This window comes from Callorhinchus milii, unplaced genomic scaffold (assembly GCF_018977255.1).
Source record: "Callorhinchus milii isolate IMCB2004 unplaced genomic scaffold, IMCB_Cmil_1.0 Scaffold9, whole genome shotgun sequence".
NCBI classification, from domain to species: Eukaryota; Metazoa; Chordata; class Chondrichthyes; order Chimaeriformes; family Callorhinchidae; genus Callorhinchus; species Callorhinchus milii.
The window spans coordinates 21,450,437-21,469,290 of record NW_024704750.1 but is presented as its reverse complement, the minus strand read 5'-3'; the positions used below and the strand labels follow the sequence as shown (position 1 = coordinate 21,469,290).

The 18,854-nt window shown below is 48.4% G+C and overlaps 1 protein-coding gene and 1 non-coding gene across 2 annotated transcripts; both read left to right on the top strand.

The window, feature by feature from the left end:
• Window positions 1-233: 233 nt before the first annotated feature.
• alkbh1 (alkB homolog 1, histone H2A dioxygenase) lies at window positions 234-13,770 on the top strand. The gene is given in 7 exon segments (XM_042338081.1): window positions 234-382; window positions 7,932-8,040; window positions 10,538-10,700; window positions 11,131-11,221; window positions 12,437-12,458; window positions 12,461-12,629; window positions 13,001-13,770. Coding segments are annotated over 7 exon segments (1,119 nt in total). The 5' UTR covers window positions 234-253; the 3' UTR covers window positions 13,437-13,770.
• A 2,894-nt stretch (window positions 13,771-16,664) lies between these two features.
• Window positions 16,665-16,740, top strand: trnat-cgu. The gene has a single exon. It is a non-coding gene; the product is annotated as a tRNA-Thr (tRNA).
• The last annotated feature ends 2,114 nt before the right edge of the window (window positions 16,741-18,854 follow it).

Sequence of the window (18,854 nt, the reverse complement as noted above, 5' to 3'; positions counted from 1 at the left end):
AGCCGGGATTGAGGGTAAAGACGGGGTTTGTTAGGTATGTAGCCCAAAAACCCGCCCAGACCCGCCCCCCAAAGTAGCCCAAAAACCCGCCCCCAAAGTAGCTTAATATTACGCGTCGCCTTCTGTGTGACGGCTAAAAACCGCCGAATTGGGCGTGAACCCGCCCAACCCGCCCCACATCGGGCGGGATCGCGCTCGCCCTCTCGCCCCCCCCTCGCCCCCTCGTCACGTGACGGTGGCGGGGGGGGGGAAGATGGCCGCCGCCCTCCTGGAGCAGCGCGAAGACGCCTTCAGGCGGTTGTTTAAGTATTACAAGAGGCGCAAACCGCCGCCGGACCTCTCCGGCGTCATCGATTTCTCCCGCACCGACAGCAACTGTGCAGTAAGTGCTGAGTGTCGGAGAGCAGAGTGGAGGGAGAGGGGGCAATGGGGAGGGGGCAATGGGGAGGGGGCAATGGGGAGGGGCAATGGGGAGGGGCAATGGGGAGGGCAATGGGGAGGGGGCAATGGGGAGGGCAATGGGGAGGGGGCAATGGAGGGGGTGCAATAGGGAATGGAAAGGGCAATGGGGAGGGGGAATGGAGAGGGGGCAATGGGGAGGGCAATGGAGAGGGGGCAATGGGGAGGGGGAATGGAGAGTGGGCAATGGGGAGGGGAATGGGGAGGGGGCAATGGGGAGGGGGGCAATGGGGAGGGGGAATGGAGAGGGGGGAATGAAGAGGGGGCAATGGGAAAGGGGAATGGAGAGGGGGGCAATGGGGAGAGGGGGCAATGGGGAGGGGGGAATGGAGAGGGGGCAATGGGGAAGGGGAATGGAGAGGGGGCAATGGAGAAGGGGGAATGGAGAGGGGGCAATGGGGAGGGGGCAATGGGGAGGGGGAATGGAGAGGGGGGAATGGAGAGGGGGGCAATGGGGAGGGGGAATGGGGAGAGGGGGCAATGGGGAGGGGGCAATAAGGAGAGGGCAATAAGGAGGGGGAATGGAGAGGATTCAGTAGGGAGGGGGAATGGAGTGGTGAGGAGGAGGAGAGGAGTTGGGGGGTGGGTTGTGAAGGAGGCCATTAACTGAAGCAGAGATCAGAAAAACGTATTCCTAACGAAATGGGTTGAACCTCTTTAATCGGAAACTGTCCCGTTGATGACCGTCACTGAGGCACTCTTGAGGAATAAATATCCCCAGTCATTTCAAACAGGGACCCTTGACTTTTAGATCATCATCCAAAGTTACTGCACCGACCCATCACATCAGTGCAGGTACCAGATTCCCTGAATGGAGCTCTCTCCGCTTAATCCCATTAACCTGCTCCTTCCCTTCATGTCTGGGCTGGTGCTCGCATCTGTTGGAGCTACCGCACCTCATTCCGAGGGAGAAGGTGGAAGCGGAAAGTGTTGATTCTTTCAAAAGCAATTCAGATAGATGTCTGTTAAGAAATAATATTGTGCGATACTGTATATAGTTTGGGACATAACGTGCACGGGACTGCCAAGATGCTGGAAGGCGAACTGGATGGCCCCTGGTCTTCCTTCTAGCAATTCTTATGTTCTCTGCTCTTTCTCTGTGCCCTCTTAATATTTTTCTCAAGTATTCTTCCTGTTTTCTGCTGTTATAATCTCTGCTGTTATAAGCTCCCCTCTTTTCATCAACACTCATTGCACGAACCAAAAGACACTCTTAGTATCGGTTAATCCTCTTTTTAAAAAGGGAATCTGGTAGACAGAATTTTAAATGTAGTTTAACCACCACAAATTATGTTCAAGACGTACTAAATCAGAAGTACACGTGTTATGCCATGAAGGTATTATTGAAGTCTAGTCTAAGTTTAAATATTAGCTACTGCAGGAAGATGATTGCTATTGAATAATACATATTTGTGTGTTACTACAGCTTTGGTGTTCCTTCAGCACTTCCTGATCAGTTGGTTATTACATTCCCTGTAGGAGCATTTTTTTTCAATTGGTTTCTTGCCAGTGGACTATCTAGTGTGTCTTTAAAATAAAAAATTGTCTTAAATAGATTATTTTGGTGACAATATTCAATTTCTTTTCTCCTTTTCATGGGAACCTGGAGAATGCGCTTCCACTGAACTGAAACATCTTATTCAAAAGATGGTATAATAATAATCCTTACATTTGATGTAGGGCTTTATCACGTCTACGAAACTTCTCAAAGTGCTTCACAGGATATACTGCAAAGTGTAGTGACTATGTGTTTAGTGGACACACAGCGACGTCCCACAAACAGTCATGGATTGAATGACCAATCCACGACCACATTGAGTGACCACATTGTTATTCGAATTCAAGATCCTCATCCTCACCTACAAGGCCATTCACGGCCTCGCTCTCTCCGACCTACTATCCCCCTACTTACCTGCCCGTACCCTCCGTTCCTTTGGCTCCGGTCTGCTCCACATCCCCCGCCCCAACCGACCTACCATCGGTGGCCGGGCCTTCAGCCTCTCAGCCCCGAGGCTCTGAAACTCCATCCCCCAGTGCCTTCGCCACCTCCTCCCTTTCCTCCTTCAAGGCCGGTCTCAAGACCTTTCTCTTTGACAGTGCCTTCAGCTCCCCTCTCGACTCTCTACCCCCTCCTCGCTCCCTCCCTCCCCTCCCCCTGACCATTTCCTCCCTGCTCGGGTCCTGACCCAACTGTACAGCGCCTTGGGATGTCCTCCCGACGTGAAAGGCGCTCTATAAATAGAATCTTATTGTTGTTATTGTTAATATTATTTTTAAGGGATTATTATCCCTAGAAAGCGATCTGCCAAACGACTAACAAGCGGGTTCCTACTTATTGCTAGGTAAACAGAGGAGTAAAGAATCTTTCCTAATATTTCACCCTGCCTGGGAATTGAACCCAGGTTGATAGTGGATATTTCTGATAGTGCAGATTGCCAGCCTCAGACTGATTTCAAAGTCACGCTATGAGGCTTGAAACCACAACCCTCTGACCCAAACTCAAGAGTGCTACCCACGGAACCAAGTCTTGAAACAGGCACAGATGCAGTCGGCTTCACTCAGTAATAATGGATTCCATATTGTCGCTGTTGTTCATAAAATATATTTATTACTATAACGTGATAATAATCCTTATATTTGATATGCTGCCTTATCATGTCATTGAGATTTCTCACAGTCCCACAAACAGCCATGGAGTCCCGACGTGATTCGGGGGATTGTTGGCTAGGACACCGGGAGAGAGAAACTCCCTTCGCTTTCCAAATCAACCCATAGAACAGTTCGTTTGGACAGACAGATGGGACCTCAATTTAAAGTGTCATCCGAAGGGTGGCACCTCCAACAACGCAACTCCACCCCCCCACCCCCAGTACTGCTTGGGAGTGTCATCTTAGACTATGTGGTTCCAAGTCCCGACGTGGAGCAAGAGTGCTGCCCACTGCGCCAGGCTGGCATGGCAGCCTCAAAGAGTTGCATTAAAATAAATCTGTGACAGTGTGACCACTGTGTGTGACGTAACGCAACATATTTCTTATAACTTCCTCCCCTCTAAAATTGCTATTCACATTACCTTGTGAACACTGCCCAATGTGTTCAATTTCTCCCCCCCCCCCCCCAAACAACTAACACAAGTACTCTCTTCTCCCCCACCAGCACACACACACTCTTCCCCCCACCTCCTTTCACAATTAATCTCCTTATTCTTGCATTGCGTACCTTAACCCAGACAAGACCCGTCAATCCACGACTGTTTGTGGGACACTGCTGTGCGCAATTGGCTGCCGCTTTTCGCCCACAAAATACACAGTCACTACATTTTACAGTATATTCTGTGAAGCGCTTTGAGACGTCTCGGATGACGTGATAAGGCGCTGCATCAAATGCAAGGATTATTATTACTTGCAATGTGCGTTCAGGGCATTGGGAAAAGAGGCAGAAGAAGGCAGCAATCCTGAAATTAACAAACTGAAATGAACTCGGGTCTCGTGTGGCGTTCCTCAGGGCTCTGGCCTTGGTCCCCTCCACTTCAATATCCATATGCTCCCTCTCTTGGATATGGGGTCAACTTCCACATGTATGCGGATGACACCCAACTCTACCTCTCTGCCTCCAGCCTCGACTCCGGGACCACTGCTGTCCTGACAGAATGTCTGTCAGAAATCAAGTCCTGAATGAGAGCGAACTTTCTTCAGTTGAATGTCAACAAGACCGAGGCTCTCCTGATTGACTCCTGTCAGCGTCTCCTCACCTCAGGAGCTGACAGCATCACCATCCATGGCTGCACACTCCACCTTGCTAAGCCAGTCCGGAACCTTGGGGTCTTGTTTGACCCTCAACTATCCTTTCTATCCCACATCTGTGCCGGCTCCGCCGCTGTCACTCACCGCAGGCCGCCGAAACCCTCATACTATGCAAACTCTTTGCTTGTCGGCCTCCCCAACTCCTCCCTCCACAGGCAGCAGATCATCCAGAACTCTGCAGCCCGTGTCCTCTCCCACACCGGGCTCCGTGACCCTATCACCCCCATCCTCGCCCAACTCCACCGGCTTCCCATCACACAGAGGATACAGTTCAAATCCTGGTCCTCACCTTCAAAGCCCTTCACGGTCTTGCTTCCCCCCTACCTCTGCGAACTCCTAACTCCCTACCATCCTGCTCGCACCCCCACTCAGCGTGCTCCGGCCTGCTTCAGGTCCCCCACCTCGCACGCCCCACTATTGGCGGGTGGGCCTTCTGCCACTCTACCCCCACCTTCTGGAACACCATCCCGCAGTCCCTCCACCTCGCCCCTTCCCTTGCCTCCTTCAAGACCCATCTCAAGACCTTCCTCTTCGACCATGCTTTCGATCTCCCTGCTCCCCCCCCCCCCCCCGCCCTCCACCCTCCCCGACCCTGACCCCCAGCTTGGGTCCGTAACTGTCTGTCCATCTCCTTAGGACGTCCTCTTGATGTGAAAAGCACTATACAAATGTAATTTTGTTGTTGTCTTTTACACAAAGCTGATGAGATGGAGTCCTGCAGCATAGCGGTTAGAGCACTCGCCTCACAACCGAGAGGATCTGCGTTCAATTCCCGGGCAGGGCGAAACATGAGGCAAGTTTCTTTACTGCTCAAGCCTCAGTTTACTTAGCTGTAAGTAGGAATATGTTTGCTAGTCAATTGGTGGATTGTTTTTTCCAGGGTTAATAATCCCTCAAAATAAAAATTCGCTTTTCCGGGGTTAATAATCCCTCAAAACAATAATTGGTCACTCAATCTATGACTGTTTGTGGGACACTGCTGTGCACAATTGGCTAACAAATTTTGCCCACAAAATTCACTTTACAGTATATTCTGTGAAGCGCTTTGAGACATCTGGAATATGTAATAAGGCGCTACGTCGAATGCAAGGATTATTTTATTATAATGGTTGATTCCTGATTATAAAAAAACTGTAAAGCTATTTCAGAAGCTCGGCACAAATTATACAAGTCAATAATAATCCTTGCGTTTGCTGTAGCTTCTCCGACTTTGAAAGTAGTGTGAAAGCGGTTGTACCGTCTCCCATTACCAACTCAAACAATCCTGATGAGACCATCTTGAGTCAGCTTAGGTGACGGTGCAGTCTATTAGTGTTGAATCATCGATTGCTTGAGAAACTACTATAATCATTGCAGGATAGCGCAAGAAAATCCTTTCCATTTTCAGATTGAGTATTGTGAATTGTCTAGATGTTTGTTAAGTCAGTGATTAGATTGATCCTGACAAAGCATTTGCCTCTTCCTGCGTTTGATTTCATGTCCACACACTCGCATTTAGCCACCAGCTCGACCTCTGGGATTAAATTACCTGCTGTGGAAAATTTGGGAAATGTCTGTGCTGAATGTGAGGGACCCAAAAACCAAAGGAAATTTGGTATAATCAAACCATTCATTGCATATTTCATACGTCAAAAGTCAAAGGGATTCAAATATGCACTGAAATTTATATTTCTGTAATTTCAGAACTTCAAATTTCCATTCTCTTTCCTTCTCCACTCCCCCACCCCCCACACACTTCCTATTCAGCGTTCATATACAATTCTGCAGCACATAGAAACAGGCAATTCGGCTCATCATGTATGTGCTGGTAATTTTTCTCTACACGAACCATCTAATCTTAATCACTTGCTCCTGCTCTCTCCACATATCCTGTGCGCAATTTACTGCCGCATTTCACCCTCAATTCACTTTACAATATATTCTGTGAAGCATTTTGATGTGCTTCAACGACGTGACAAGGCACTGTATCAAATGCAGAGATTATTATTATTATCCTTTAATATTCTTTTTCAGGTATCGATTGAAATTTGTTGTAAAACAATTCCGCGTCAAAGAAATTCCATTTTCCTACCACCCGCTGAGTAAAGATTTTTTGTTTTCTAACCACCCCTTTAATTCTTTCTGTTATTATCTTAAGATTCTGTGCCCTCTCGTTACAGGCTCGCCGACCAGTGTAAATAATCCATTACTATTTATCCTAGCGTAAGCTTTTAAAAGCACTCTTACTCACTGCTCAAGTGTGAAAACTGGAGCAAGTGTTGAGCAGTTTCAATGGTGCATGGATTCACAGGTGGTTCTGAAAAAGGAAAACCTGCAGTGATTGTTAATTGTGCAGAGAGTTTACAGATTTGGTCCTAACACACTGCCTGAACGCTGACCTAGATTTTGCTTGAGGGACGCAGAAATATTAGTTGTTATTGAATTATAGCTTTCATATGTAGCTCTCATATTGGTTTTGATCTGGGTCTGGAGTAGATTTCACTGTTTCATTAGATAATGAAAATTATTTTCCACCTTTTCTCTTATCAATCTTAGTGCTTTTACTCCCGGAAGGGGCGAAACCTTAGGCAACTTTCCTTACTCCGCATGCCTCTGTTTACCTAGTATTAAATAGGATCCTGGTTATTAGTCAATTGGCGGATCCCTTCAATAAATAAATTTGATCACTCAATCCACGACTGTTTGTGGAACACAATTGGCTGCTACATTTCACCCACAAAATACAGTCAATCCGCTTTACAGTATATTCTGTGAAGCGCTTTGAGACGTCTCAACAACGTGATAATGCACTGTATCAAATGAAAGGATTATTATTACTTCCAAAGTATCTTATCTCCTTTTTAAAATTCAAGTCAATTCTATATATTCTACTGAGATGGTAGATCTGTCTTTGAACAGTGTAGTGCTAATGATTTGAGTCAGTACATACATTGATTATCACCTCTTTCCCCCACCTCACCCTCTGCTTATTAATTGTGTAATGCTTATCCCCAGAAATCAATAGTGTGCTCTCGGTGAATTGTGCTGAGTGAAGGAGGAATTAATTCTGGTCAGCAAAACAAAGAACTTTATGCTTTCCTTTGCCCTTTTGCTAACTGTACTCTGTAAATCGGCAAATGTGCAGTATCATTATTTTTAAATTACAAATCTATTCAGGTAATAGCTGCTTCTTCCAACTACTACCTCCTATGTTTGTTTTCACCTTAAACCTTCCTCCCAGAATCGATGTTTCTCTCGAGATGTTGAGCTCCCGGTCCAGCTGATTCTGCCAGGTAAAACTGGGGGAGCTCTGCGTTGTGGGAAGTGCCGTCCTTGGGGATGAGACATTAAACTCATTAAACTGAAATCTCATCTGCCTGTTCGGTTGGACATCCTATGGCACTATTCAAAAAGAGAAGGGAGTTTCTCTCTCCCAGTGGCCTCGCCAAAACTCCCCCCAAAATAAAATCTGTCACTCACTCCGCGGATGTTTGTCGGCCACTGCCGTGCACAACCTGCTGCTGAGTTTCGCCCACAAAATACACCGACATTCCAGAGTACAGACACTTTACAGAATAACCTATGAAGCGCTTTGAGACGTCTCGACAAAGTGAAAGACACTATATCAAATGTAAGGATTATTATTATTGTTGTTGTCCTCCAGATTGTGACTTTTCCTCATTCTGTTGGCAGGTAGTGACTACTCAGCTCAACGTTTCCGCAGTCAGCGATGGGGAGGCCTGCAAAGCTGGACTACAGCCAATCAACAAATGGAAAGCTTATGGTATCGATGGATACCCAGGTACTGTATAGCATGGAGCCTGATCTGGAACACTGTGCAGCCACTTGTTACTCCCAAATGTTTGTGGTCTGCGTGTGTGTGTGAAACTGTTCAGCTTTGGAAGAGCAGCCGCCTTTGTAGTGAGAGCTCATGTGGTCATGGTTTCGGCTTCAACATATAATGCTGAACGAACCCTGTAGTGACAGTCTGCTAATATTTCTTTTTTTAAATTACATTTTCCCATGTAAAGGAGCACGTGGCCATCAGGCCATAACCTCGCGCTTGTTTGACAGATTCCAGTTCGTATTCAATTTATTTTCCTTTAAATCAATTCTGACGGGATCATAAGCCACAGGAACGACGGATGGGCTGGTGCTTTATGAACAGTGACAGAACCCTGAGATGGAATTACTTACTACCTAAAGCTCACTGCCAGACTTCATCCTTAATAGTGTTTACTCTGTCTCTCTTTCAAGGCAGTGTCCACTGTTAAGCGCTCTGAGACGCTACCCTGTTGTTGTTGATGATAATGGTCCCCATCGAGCATGTACCTCACTGCGTAGTCCGTGATCCGGGAGCCAAAGAGCCTCCCTCACCCGCTCCCTGGACCAACACTTACGAAAATGTGGTACAATTGATTCTGTTTTTTGTTTATAAACGCAGTCCCCACTACCATCCTCACCTGCTCACTGTTTGCTCAATCCCTCACGGTCACAGTGCCTCCTCCCTTTCTTCCACTTTCTTTTTTTCTTTCCTTTCAACCCTCCAGAAAGAGAGCATGACAGAATATATCCGGTTGGTCGGCAAATTGTCCCCAAATTGTGCGATTGAGCAATCCAGTCTGATAATGGGTTTGGGGTATCAGCATATTAGCCATGTAAGGAATGAGGAAATGTCCAGATTTCAGTGCGTTGAAGGTGTTGGAAATGAGGACCTTAGACTTGCAATGAAACTTGGATTGTCCCCAAATCTAGGATCTCTGCCAGCTTCCAATTCCCTATTTACTAAAGAAAACTATCTAAAACCTGCATGTTTACTTTTCCTCCCGACGTGAAAGTTACTACACAAATGTCATTTTGTATTGTATTATTGCCGTGTTTCACCCACAAAATATACAGTCAATTCACTTCACTTTACAGTGTATCCTGCGAAGCGCTTTGAGACAATGGTATGATAAGGCGCTATATGAAATGCAAGGATTATTATTATTAATTTCTGACAGTACTGTACTTACTGAGAAATAGGTGCACAATAATCATACATACAACAGCAACTTGCTTTTATATAGCGTCCTTCACTCAGGGTAGCGTCTCAGAGCGCTTAACAGTGGTGGAGCCTTGTGGTGAAGGGTCACTCACTCATGGCTGTTTGTGGGACATTGCTGTGTGTGCAACTGGCTGCCACAGTTCACCCACAAAATACACAGTCACTCCACTTTAAAGTATATCTTGTCAAGCACTTTGAGATCCTATAAGGTGCTATATCAGAGCCTCCTGTCGCTACCCTATCAAATCCCTTAATTATTTTAAAAACCTCAATCAGATCAACCCTCAACCCACAAATATACAGTCAATTCACTTTACAGTGTGTTCTGTGAAGCGCTTTGGGACGTCTTCCTGACGTGAAAAGCGCTATATCAAATGCAAGGATTATTATTATTATTATCTCGTGGTGCTTTGCGTAATGCCATTGCCCAAAGGGCCTTCTTTGCTCGTCCTCTCTTGAGATTTTGTGCTCATTGTTCCGTCTGCAAATCCTAACTGCTGTAATCAGTTAAATCATGATTTTTATGCAGATTAAGAGAAGGGCCTGCCATCAAGCTTCTGACTGTGTTTTTCCTCAATTAAGAGTTGTGGAGTGCTTTTCCGCGCTGTCTCTGGTTGGTCCTTATGGTCTTATTTTATCTCGGTTGCTGGGGTGCAATCTGCCGGGATCTTTCAGGTCTCTCCCTGTTTGGTTTAGTTGAGTCTGTCTGATAAAGTGCATGTTTCCTCCTATCTTGACCCTGCTGAGATCAATCCCAACTTAAATAGGTTTGAAGGACAGAAAGCGAATGAATGTGTCTTCCGTGTTCACAAAGTCCTGTTACTTTTTTCTTTACAGTGCACTGACCAACAACTGAAACATGTGGAAGAATCGTGATGATTGTATTAGAAATAGTTAATTGTATTCAGTACGAGTGTTTAACTGTATTTAGACGTCCAGAAAATCAGTGTATCCGTGTCAGAGAGAGCCAGCATTTTCGTGGCAGATAACGATCCATTGCCATGTTCGCTGCCGCATCTTCCGTAACATGGATGGAGTGAGGAGTTTGTTTCATCGGTGAGGGGTGGGGTGCGCTGGGGGGTGATAACAGGACTGTGTGGACACGCTGTATCATTGTAGTATGTGCGATTTGGAGAGGAGGGGGAGAGCATTGCTGATTTGGCTGCGTGTACATATGTTCGGGGACGGACTTTTATCTAATGTTCCTCCGGGCTGTACCTCTCAGCGGTTGCTTGTGTTTTCTGTTGGTTAGGGTTCATGTTCATTGTGGATCCCTTCCTCCCCGGGTGGCAGCGATACTGGACAAAGCGCTGCCTGAAAACCTACCCTCGCAAACCCAACATCTGCAACCTGGATCTCCACATGTCGACCGAGGAAACGCAGGACCTGTGGGAGAGGAGCAAGGAACAGCTGAGGTAAACGTTTCCCGAAGGAACACTGCTCACTTCGCAGGTCGGCCCGTGTGGTTTTTGTAGCACGAAGAAGGGAGGTATGGCGTGCAGGCCTTGCAATGCTCTCTTGAGAAAGTGGGCCCAATTGGTGGAACCCATTTGCTGCGCTCAATTGGCTGCCGCGTTTCGCCCACAAAACACACAGTCAATTCACTTTACTGCATATTCTGTGAAGCGCTGTGAGACGGCTCGACAACATGATGAGGCGCTATGTCAAATGCGAGGATTATTGTTATTATTTTTGCGGAAAAATAGGAAAGATTGCGAAAAAGGAGGGCGAAGGGTCATCTTAACACATCTTATTATATGTGTGGGGAGGCGAGGGGAGGGGTTGGAGAGAAGTGGAGGAAAAATCTTTCAAGTGCCATTATTTTTAATAAGGAGTTTCTTTCAGGCGAAAACGTCCTGGTAAACGAGAGGGTAAGAGCTTGCTGGAAAAACTACGATGGGTTACTCTGGGATATCACTACAATTGGGACACGAAGGTAACCGCTTCTCCTCTCTGCTGCTTGTGTGATTTGTAGCAAAGTGCCTTTACCAGTTGCCACTGAAATTGGCCATAAATATTTTGTTTTGCTCAGCCGGGTATCTGACAGGTGCAGAAACCCATCACGGTGCTCAAGAGCATCCAAACCCAACTGAGAATTCCAGGCATCCCACCTACACGTGGAAATCCCAGAGATAGATTGTTGGAATGGAATGCGCTCTCTCTCCCTGGAGGGATGCATCCTGTTTACCTAATTCTGGAAAGTATTAGGCGCAGGTTGGCAAGACTTGGGGACCCCAGAGTGTGCGTTGGAAAATAAGTGGCGATTAATCAATATAGAATAGCTTGTGAATGACTCCCGTTACTGTTTCCCCCCCCCCCCCAACTCCTACACCCCTTCCTTTCTGTCTCCTACTGACTAGTTTTCTCCTCTTCAGCTGTTAACCTGACAAACCTTGTGCTGGGTTGCTGTTTGTCACTGTGACAGATCCACGTTCCAATTGTTTTTGCTCGTTTTCCCCATTTTGACGTTTCCAAGCAGTTAAAGTCAACAGAGAGACCCATCATAACAGCCTGTTAGAGAAGGACATCAGGCGTTGGCTTCTGTCAGAATAGCCATCTGTCAATTGTGGTCCTTCACATGTTCTTCTCTCGGTTCTGTGATCCTATACTCCTATCACACCACCACCATCCCCCGGCTCCACTGACACCCCATTCCCCAGAGGGTAGAGTTCAAAATCCTTGCCTTCAAGGCCCTCCACAGCCTTGCTCCTTCCTACCCCTGTGATCTGCTGACCCCAAATCAACCTGTCCGCTCTCTTAGCTCAGCAGGTTCCGGCCTGCTCCTCGTCCCCCGCCCGGCCCCCCCCCCCCACCACCACCTACGAGCCTTCAGCTTCTCTGCCTCCACCCTTTGGAACTCATCTTACTGTCCCTTCGCCTCACTCCCTTCATTGCCTCCTTCAAGGCACGTCTCGAGACCCTCCTCTTTGACCACGCCTTCATCCACCCTCCTAACCTCCCTGCCCTCCTCCCCCCCTGATCCCAACCCCACCTGCTGGAGTCCAAATCCCTGACTGTCCAGTGCCTTGCGACGTCCTCCCGAGCTTGAAGGGCGCTGGGTAAATGTCATTTTTAGTGTATTTCGGACGATTTTCACTGTGGGCTGTAACTCAGGACTTAGCTGTAACTGTGGACGGGGCCTGTTTTGCAGAGGTATTCAGCAAATCACTACACGCATTCCCCTCCGAGCTCGCTCACCTTTCTGAGAGAGTGGCAGCAGCCTGTGGCTTCCAGCAGTTCAAGGCAGAAGCTGGAATTCTGAACTATTACCATTTTGATTCCTCGCTGGGGATTCATGTGGATGAATCAGAACTGGATCACTCCAAGCCCCTCCTGTCATTCAGGTAAACTTTCCCCTTCCTCTGCTTGTCTACAACAGCAATAACAATACGCCTTGCATTTGATACAGCGCCTTATCACATCGTTGAGACGTCTCAAAGCGCTTCACAGGAGACAGTATGTTGGTATCTATCCTGTGGAAGTGCTTTAAAACGTCTCAATGACGTGATAAGGCGCTGTATCAAATGTATGGATTATTATTGTAGTGTTCAGTGAAGCCGCACAAACCGATGAGCGCTGTTACCTGAAGGCTGAGCTGGGTGTTCAGCGCTCGGGTTGAGGGGGTGTGGGGGGGGTGAGGGTAGTGTTTGATGTGCATTGTGGCTTCTCTCTCAGTGGAGCGTCGTCTCACTGACCTGCCGTTCCTCTGCTGTAGTTTCGGCCAGTCAGCTGTGTTCTTACTCGGGGGCCGGAGGAGAGAGGACGCCCCGCTACCCCTCTTCATGCACAGCGGCGACATCATGGTCATGTCCGGCAAGAGCCGGCTCCTGTACCACGCCATTCCCCGGGTGCTCCCGTGCCAGGGTGGAGGGACATTACCCGGCTGCTTAGAGCAAGCGGCGGACGGAGCTGACCAGCCCGAATGGGACGTCTGCGCCACATACCTGCAGGACTCCCGCATCAACATGACCGTGAGGCAGGTGCTGGGCCCCGGACAGAGATTCACCGACGAGTCAGAGAGCGAGAGCCTGTCAGTGGCGTCTCAGAGCAGCTCTCACCAGCACAGCGTACCCGAGCCACAGAGCGGGGCCCCCGAGCCACAGAGCGGGGCCCCCGAGCCTATTTGGAGAGGAGGGGGAGAGCATTGCTGATTTGGCTGCGTGTATATATGTTCGGGGACGGACTTTTATTTATCCCGTTGCGTCGAGTTTCTACCTGACTGCACAACTGCCACTGTGCCTTGGGGTGTATGTATGGGACGTGTAATGGCCTTCGCACCCTGGTGAGAAGACATGAGTCGCTCCTTTTCTCTCTCCAACCCCCTCCCCCGCGCCCCCAGCTTTGCCCTTCAGTTAGACCCACATATCATGAGAATACACTGTCTTAGCTTTAAGACCAAATTTGGGGAGAGTCTATTTAGGAGCAAGGTTAGGGTGGCCAACAAGCCCCCAAATAAAATTGGTCACTCACTCCATGGCTGTTTGTGGGGGGGGGGGGCGCTGCAGTGCACATTTCACCAACAAAATACACAGTCACTCCACTTTGCAGTATATCCTGTGAAGCGCTTTGAGACGTCTCAGTGACGTGATAAGGCGCTACGTGAAACGCAATGATTATTATTATTATTAGCTCTTAAAGAACCAGCTTCCAAATTAAGCCTAAGTTTGTTCTGCAAGGGCCTGCACAGCCTTAAATTTTAAGGCAGCGTTCTGAAGGCCAAAGCCATGAGGTTATTTTCGACCTCCAAATCACTGAAAAGTCCTCTGTTGATATCTCATAGATTTGTACATCTCTCTCTCTCGCGCTGTTTGTTTTTTAAACTCCTTCTCTTCCCCCCCCCCCACCACCCCCCTTTTTCAGGCCAGTTCCTTGATTTTTGTCAGCAATTAGAATTTAATTAGCTAATCATTTGCAATTAGGACATTTCAGCAATCAGACATTTAAACAAAGGCCCATTTTGAGCACTAAATACAGACCAGACAATCACCAGATTGGATCCCGGGCTCAGTTAGTTGATCTCAGCCACGTTGGCTGCCACAATTACCTGCCGTATCCCAGGTTGGTTGGGGATGAGGGGGGAATCAGCCAGTGTCCTCACGTATTTCTTTCATTGCACTGATTTGATTACAACACAGTTGGGGTGTGGAACCCAATTCCCAGCACGCGTGTACAAGCAACTCGCAGGGCCTCCTGCCATGCTGAAAAAGCCTTGTCAAGGTCGCTATATCACCAGTGACGTCACTTGGAAAATTGCGGAAAAATATCCCCCCCCCCCCCCACCCCGAATTGCGAGGCGTTCGGCAAATGTGACGGGAAATTGCGGCGAGCTGCTTGGTGCTATTGAAACAACACGCGTTTCGCGGAACGACCCGGATTAAAGCTTTACAGACGTACATTTCCCGAACGTGTCGTCGTGTTTAAAATGCTAAAAAAAATAATCTTCGTTTGAATAGGACAGCGCTTAGCAAGAACTGGTCGCAGGGGTCTCAGTTCAGGCCCAGACGCCGAGGAAACAGACAGCGGTAGTTTCCCGCAGCTGCGATTCCCATCGTGGTTCACTCGTGCTCGGGCACGACCGGAGACGTTCCACCCACAGCCGCCGCGGGGCCCACAAAATAGACAGTCACTCCGCCGCACAGTATATTCTCTGAAGCGCTTTGAGGCGTGTCTCAATAAGGCGCTGTATCAAAGGCAAGGATGATTACTGTGGAATTTTGACGTCTAAAGCGACGCCATTGTTGTCGTTGGTTGTCATTAGACGGCTCTAGAAGGACAGGACTTTTTATTTTGCCCTCTGTCCCCCCCCCTGCATGTTTCCTCCCCACACACGCACACACATACATACCCCCCATCCACACATGCACACTCTCCCTCCCCATCCCCCCCCACACACACGCTCCCTAACCCACGCTCCCTAACCCATCCACCCCCCCCACACACACACCCCCCACCCACACCCCACACACACACACATACTCCCTACCCACACACCTCCCATGCACATCCCCCATGCCCGCACACACACACACACACACACGCTCCCTGCCCGACCAACCCCACACACACACACACAGGTGTTCCCTCTTCTCTACACACACACACACGCGCACACAGACACCCCAACACACACCCCTACACACATCCCCACACACGCACCACTCTCCTCTGTGTGACGCTGGGTGTTGGGAGGCAAACCAAGCTAAGCCACATCATAAAAACCACAGCGGCAGCTATTTATCAAAGTCGCAAACCAGTCCAAGCAGATATAGCTCACGATGGGAAAACAAGTGCTGTTTATGAAATCTTTATGTTTCATTAAATATATTCTATATATTTTACAGTTATGAGGCACTTTTACGTTCCAATAAATGCCGAGCAAAGCGCTGCCAGAGCTGGTGTTAAATGTGTTGACGCCAGTCGGTGGCTGTGGATTGAATCCTCCCTGGGGTGCAGTTCGGTAATGGTGTGAGCAAAACATGCCCCAAGGTATCCAACAGACACTGTTATTTCAGGATTCCAACAGTAACAGTCCTAGTGAGTGGCGACGAGATTGATATGTTACTCTCAGGCTTCTCTTTGAGGAAAAGCAAGACAAACAAATGACATTTACACGTTGCCTTTCACGGCGGAAGGATGTCCCGAGGCGCTGGGCGGTCAGGGATTTGGACCCGAGTTGGGGGGTTGGGATCAGGGAGGGGTGGAGGGCAGGGAGGGTGGGGGCGTAGGAGAGTGGCCGAAGACGCGGTCGAAGAGGAGGGTCTTGAGACGTGCCTTGAAGGAGGCGAGGGAGGGAGGGAGGCGAAGGGAATCTGAGACGGAGTTCCAAAGCGTGTGGGGGGCAGAGAGGCTGAAGGTCCAACCGTTGACGGCGGCGGGGGGGGGGGGGGCCGGAGCCTGCTGAGCGACAGGTTGTACGCGGCGTCGTGGTTGGAAGATTCCAGTTAACCTTTGTTTCGATCGACCCTCGAGCCGAGTTTGCTTTAAATGCTTCCGTCTCGCCGACTGTTCAGGTCGCAGCCCGTGCTTGTGTTCTCCGTCTCCGCTCCGCTACACACTGGCGTTGGCTTACTGCGGTCCGCACGCCCCGGGGTGGGGGGGGGGGGGGCCACTGAACACCCGCTGAACACTCAAATGTTTGGTCACAACGCCTCAAGCCTGCAGCGTTGCTCAGGCGAGCACCCGCACGGCTGATACAATCGGTGTGACAAACGTGTGCAAAGATAGAGCTGTCCTGAAGCGGTGAGAAGTTAGTGACCTGCACTGGGGGCCGTCGGAATAGTTGGGAGTTTTGACGCAAATCTCCGCTGGCCTTCTTCTGCGAATCCTCGCTCTTACAAACCACTGACCAGCAGTCAGGGTTATCTACCAAGACACGACTGAGTCCTGTAGCTCAGTGGTTAACAGCGCTCGCCTCGTAAGCGAGAGGACCCGGGTTCGAATCCCCGGGCAGGGCAAAACCTTCAGCAAATTTCCTTACTCCGCACTATTTACCGAGCAGTAACTAGTAACCCGGTTGTTAGTCAATTGGCGGATCGCTTTCCGGGGTTAATAATCCCTCCAGCCCCCCCCAAAAAAACAATAGGTCACTCAATTTGTGACTGTTTGTGGGACGCTGCTGCGTGCAATTGGCTGCCGCATTTCGCCCACACACCGCACGCTTTGAATATCCTGTGAAGCGCTTTGAGACGTCTCAGCAATGTGATCAGGCGCTATATCGAATGCAAGGATTATTATTATTAGCACATTAGTGTGTGTGGGTGTGCCTGGTTACGTACGTGTACATGTTGACTGGCCCGGACACTTCTCACCCAATGGAAGTATATTGTCAAGAATTACCAGTGAGGATTGAGTTCCTGGACCTTGGAGCAGCTGTTGACTAACAACCGGGTTCGTACTCACTGCTGTCCAGCGCCCTGGGACGTCTTTCCGATGTGAAAGGTGCTCTACAAGTGTAATTTGATGATGTTGTTGTCGTTGCTCCCTCCACCTGCTGGTGTGGGGACGAACAAGGAAGCCAATGGCCTCAGCTCTGACAGTCATTGAGCGAGGAGCGAAGGGGTTGGGCTGCCATGTGCTAATTCCACTCCACCGTCCTCTCCAAAGAAGATTCCATCGACGCTGCTTTGCGATGGTCGCCCTGCCTACCTTGTTCTGGTTGAAGAGTCTTTGGTCGTACTGGATTTCGGTTGACACCCGTTGATTTGGCACCCCCAAGGCAATCAGCTCACTGATATCTCGATCCTGGTCCTTCTGCAGTTTGGAACTGATGGTTTCCAAGCAGGGCGAAACCTTGGGCAAGTTTCCTTACTCCTCACGCCTAATAATAATCCCTCCAAAAAAAAAAAACAATAATTAAATTGGTCATTTTCAATCTACGACTGTTTGTGGGACATTGCTGTGTGCAATTGGCTGCCGCATTCGCCCACAAATATACAGTCAATTCACTTTACAGTGTGTTCTGTGAAGCGCTTTGGGACGTCCTCCCGACGTGAAAAGCGCTATATCAAATGTAAGGATTATTATTATTATTATAATAAATAACAGTAATGATCCTTGCATTTGATGCAGCGCCTTATCACTTCTGCGAGACGTCTCAGAGCGCCTCAGAATAGTGAATCGGCTGTGTATTTGAAGTGGCCAATTTGTTATTATTTTTTGTGAAGGAATTATTACCCCCAGAAAAGCGATCCGCCAATTGACTAACAACCGGGTTCCCCATTACTGCCAGATAAACAGCAGAGTGTGGAGTAAGGAAACTTGCCTAAGGTTTCACCCTGCCCGAAATGGGCCAAAGGGCCTTGTACATCCAAGACCTATTGTGTGTTCATCAAATAATTTATCTTTTTTTTAAAAAAATTGAATCATTTGATGAAGGGCAATCAGGTTTATTTAACCACCCATTATTGTGACAGTCGGTCTTCAGAGCGCGAGTGCGCAGCTAAACACAGCGGAGGCAGAAAACCCCATAGCCACAGCACAATTATCGAGAAAGCGTTCCCATGTTTCTGTTCTCTGGCGTCTGTTCTCAAAGTGCAAGTTTCAGATCGACTCGAAAATGACTTCAAGTTAATCGAGTTCCGTGTTTTCCATTTTTTCTCTCCAAAAAAACCCAAGATAGCTTCCCACGAAAGAAAGAGAGTGAAAGGAAAGCGGGAAGAAATAATGTAGGTGTTTGGAGTCGTTATAAGAACCATTATCAATGATTTCATTCCACCGGTGTATTTCTGACTTTCTCAGACGCTCAAATATACAATGCAAAGTAATGGGGAACACTCCGGCTCTGTGGCGAGGATTGACAGCAAGTACACATGGGACTGAATGGATTGCTTTTTTCCAAAGAGTCAGCAAGCAGGCGGTTGGGGGGGGGTGAAGCTGAATGGCCTTCTATACTGTAACTTTCTGTGGTTCTGAAGGAAATGGAACAGTACCTTCTGATACCCGTCGAGTTTTCCTCCCGAGTGAGAGGATCTTCCAGCCTTTAATAATAATAATAACCCTTGCCTTTGATACAGCGCCTTATCATGTCGTTGAGACGTCACAAAGAACTTCACGGAATATATTGGACAGTG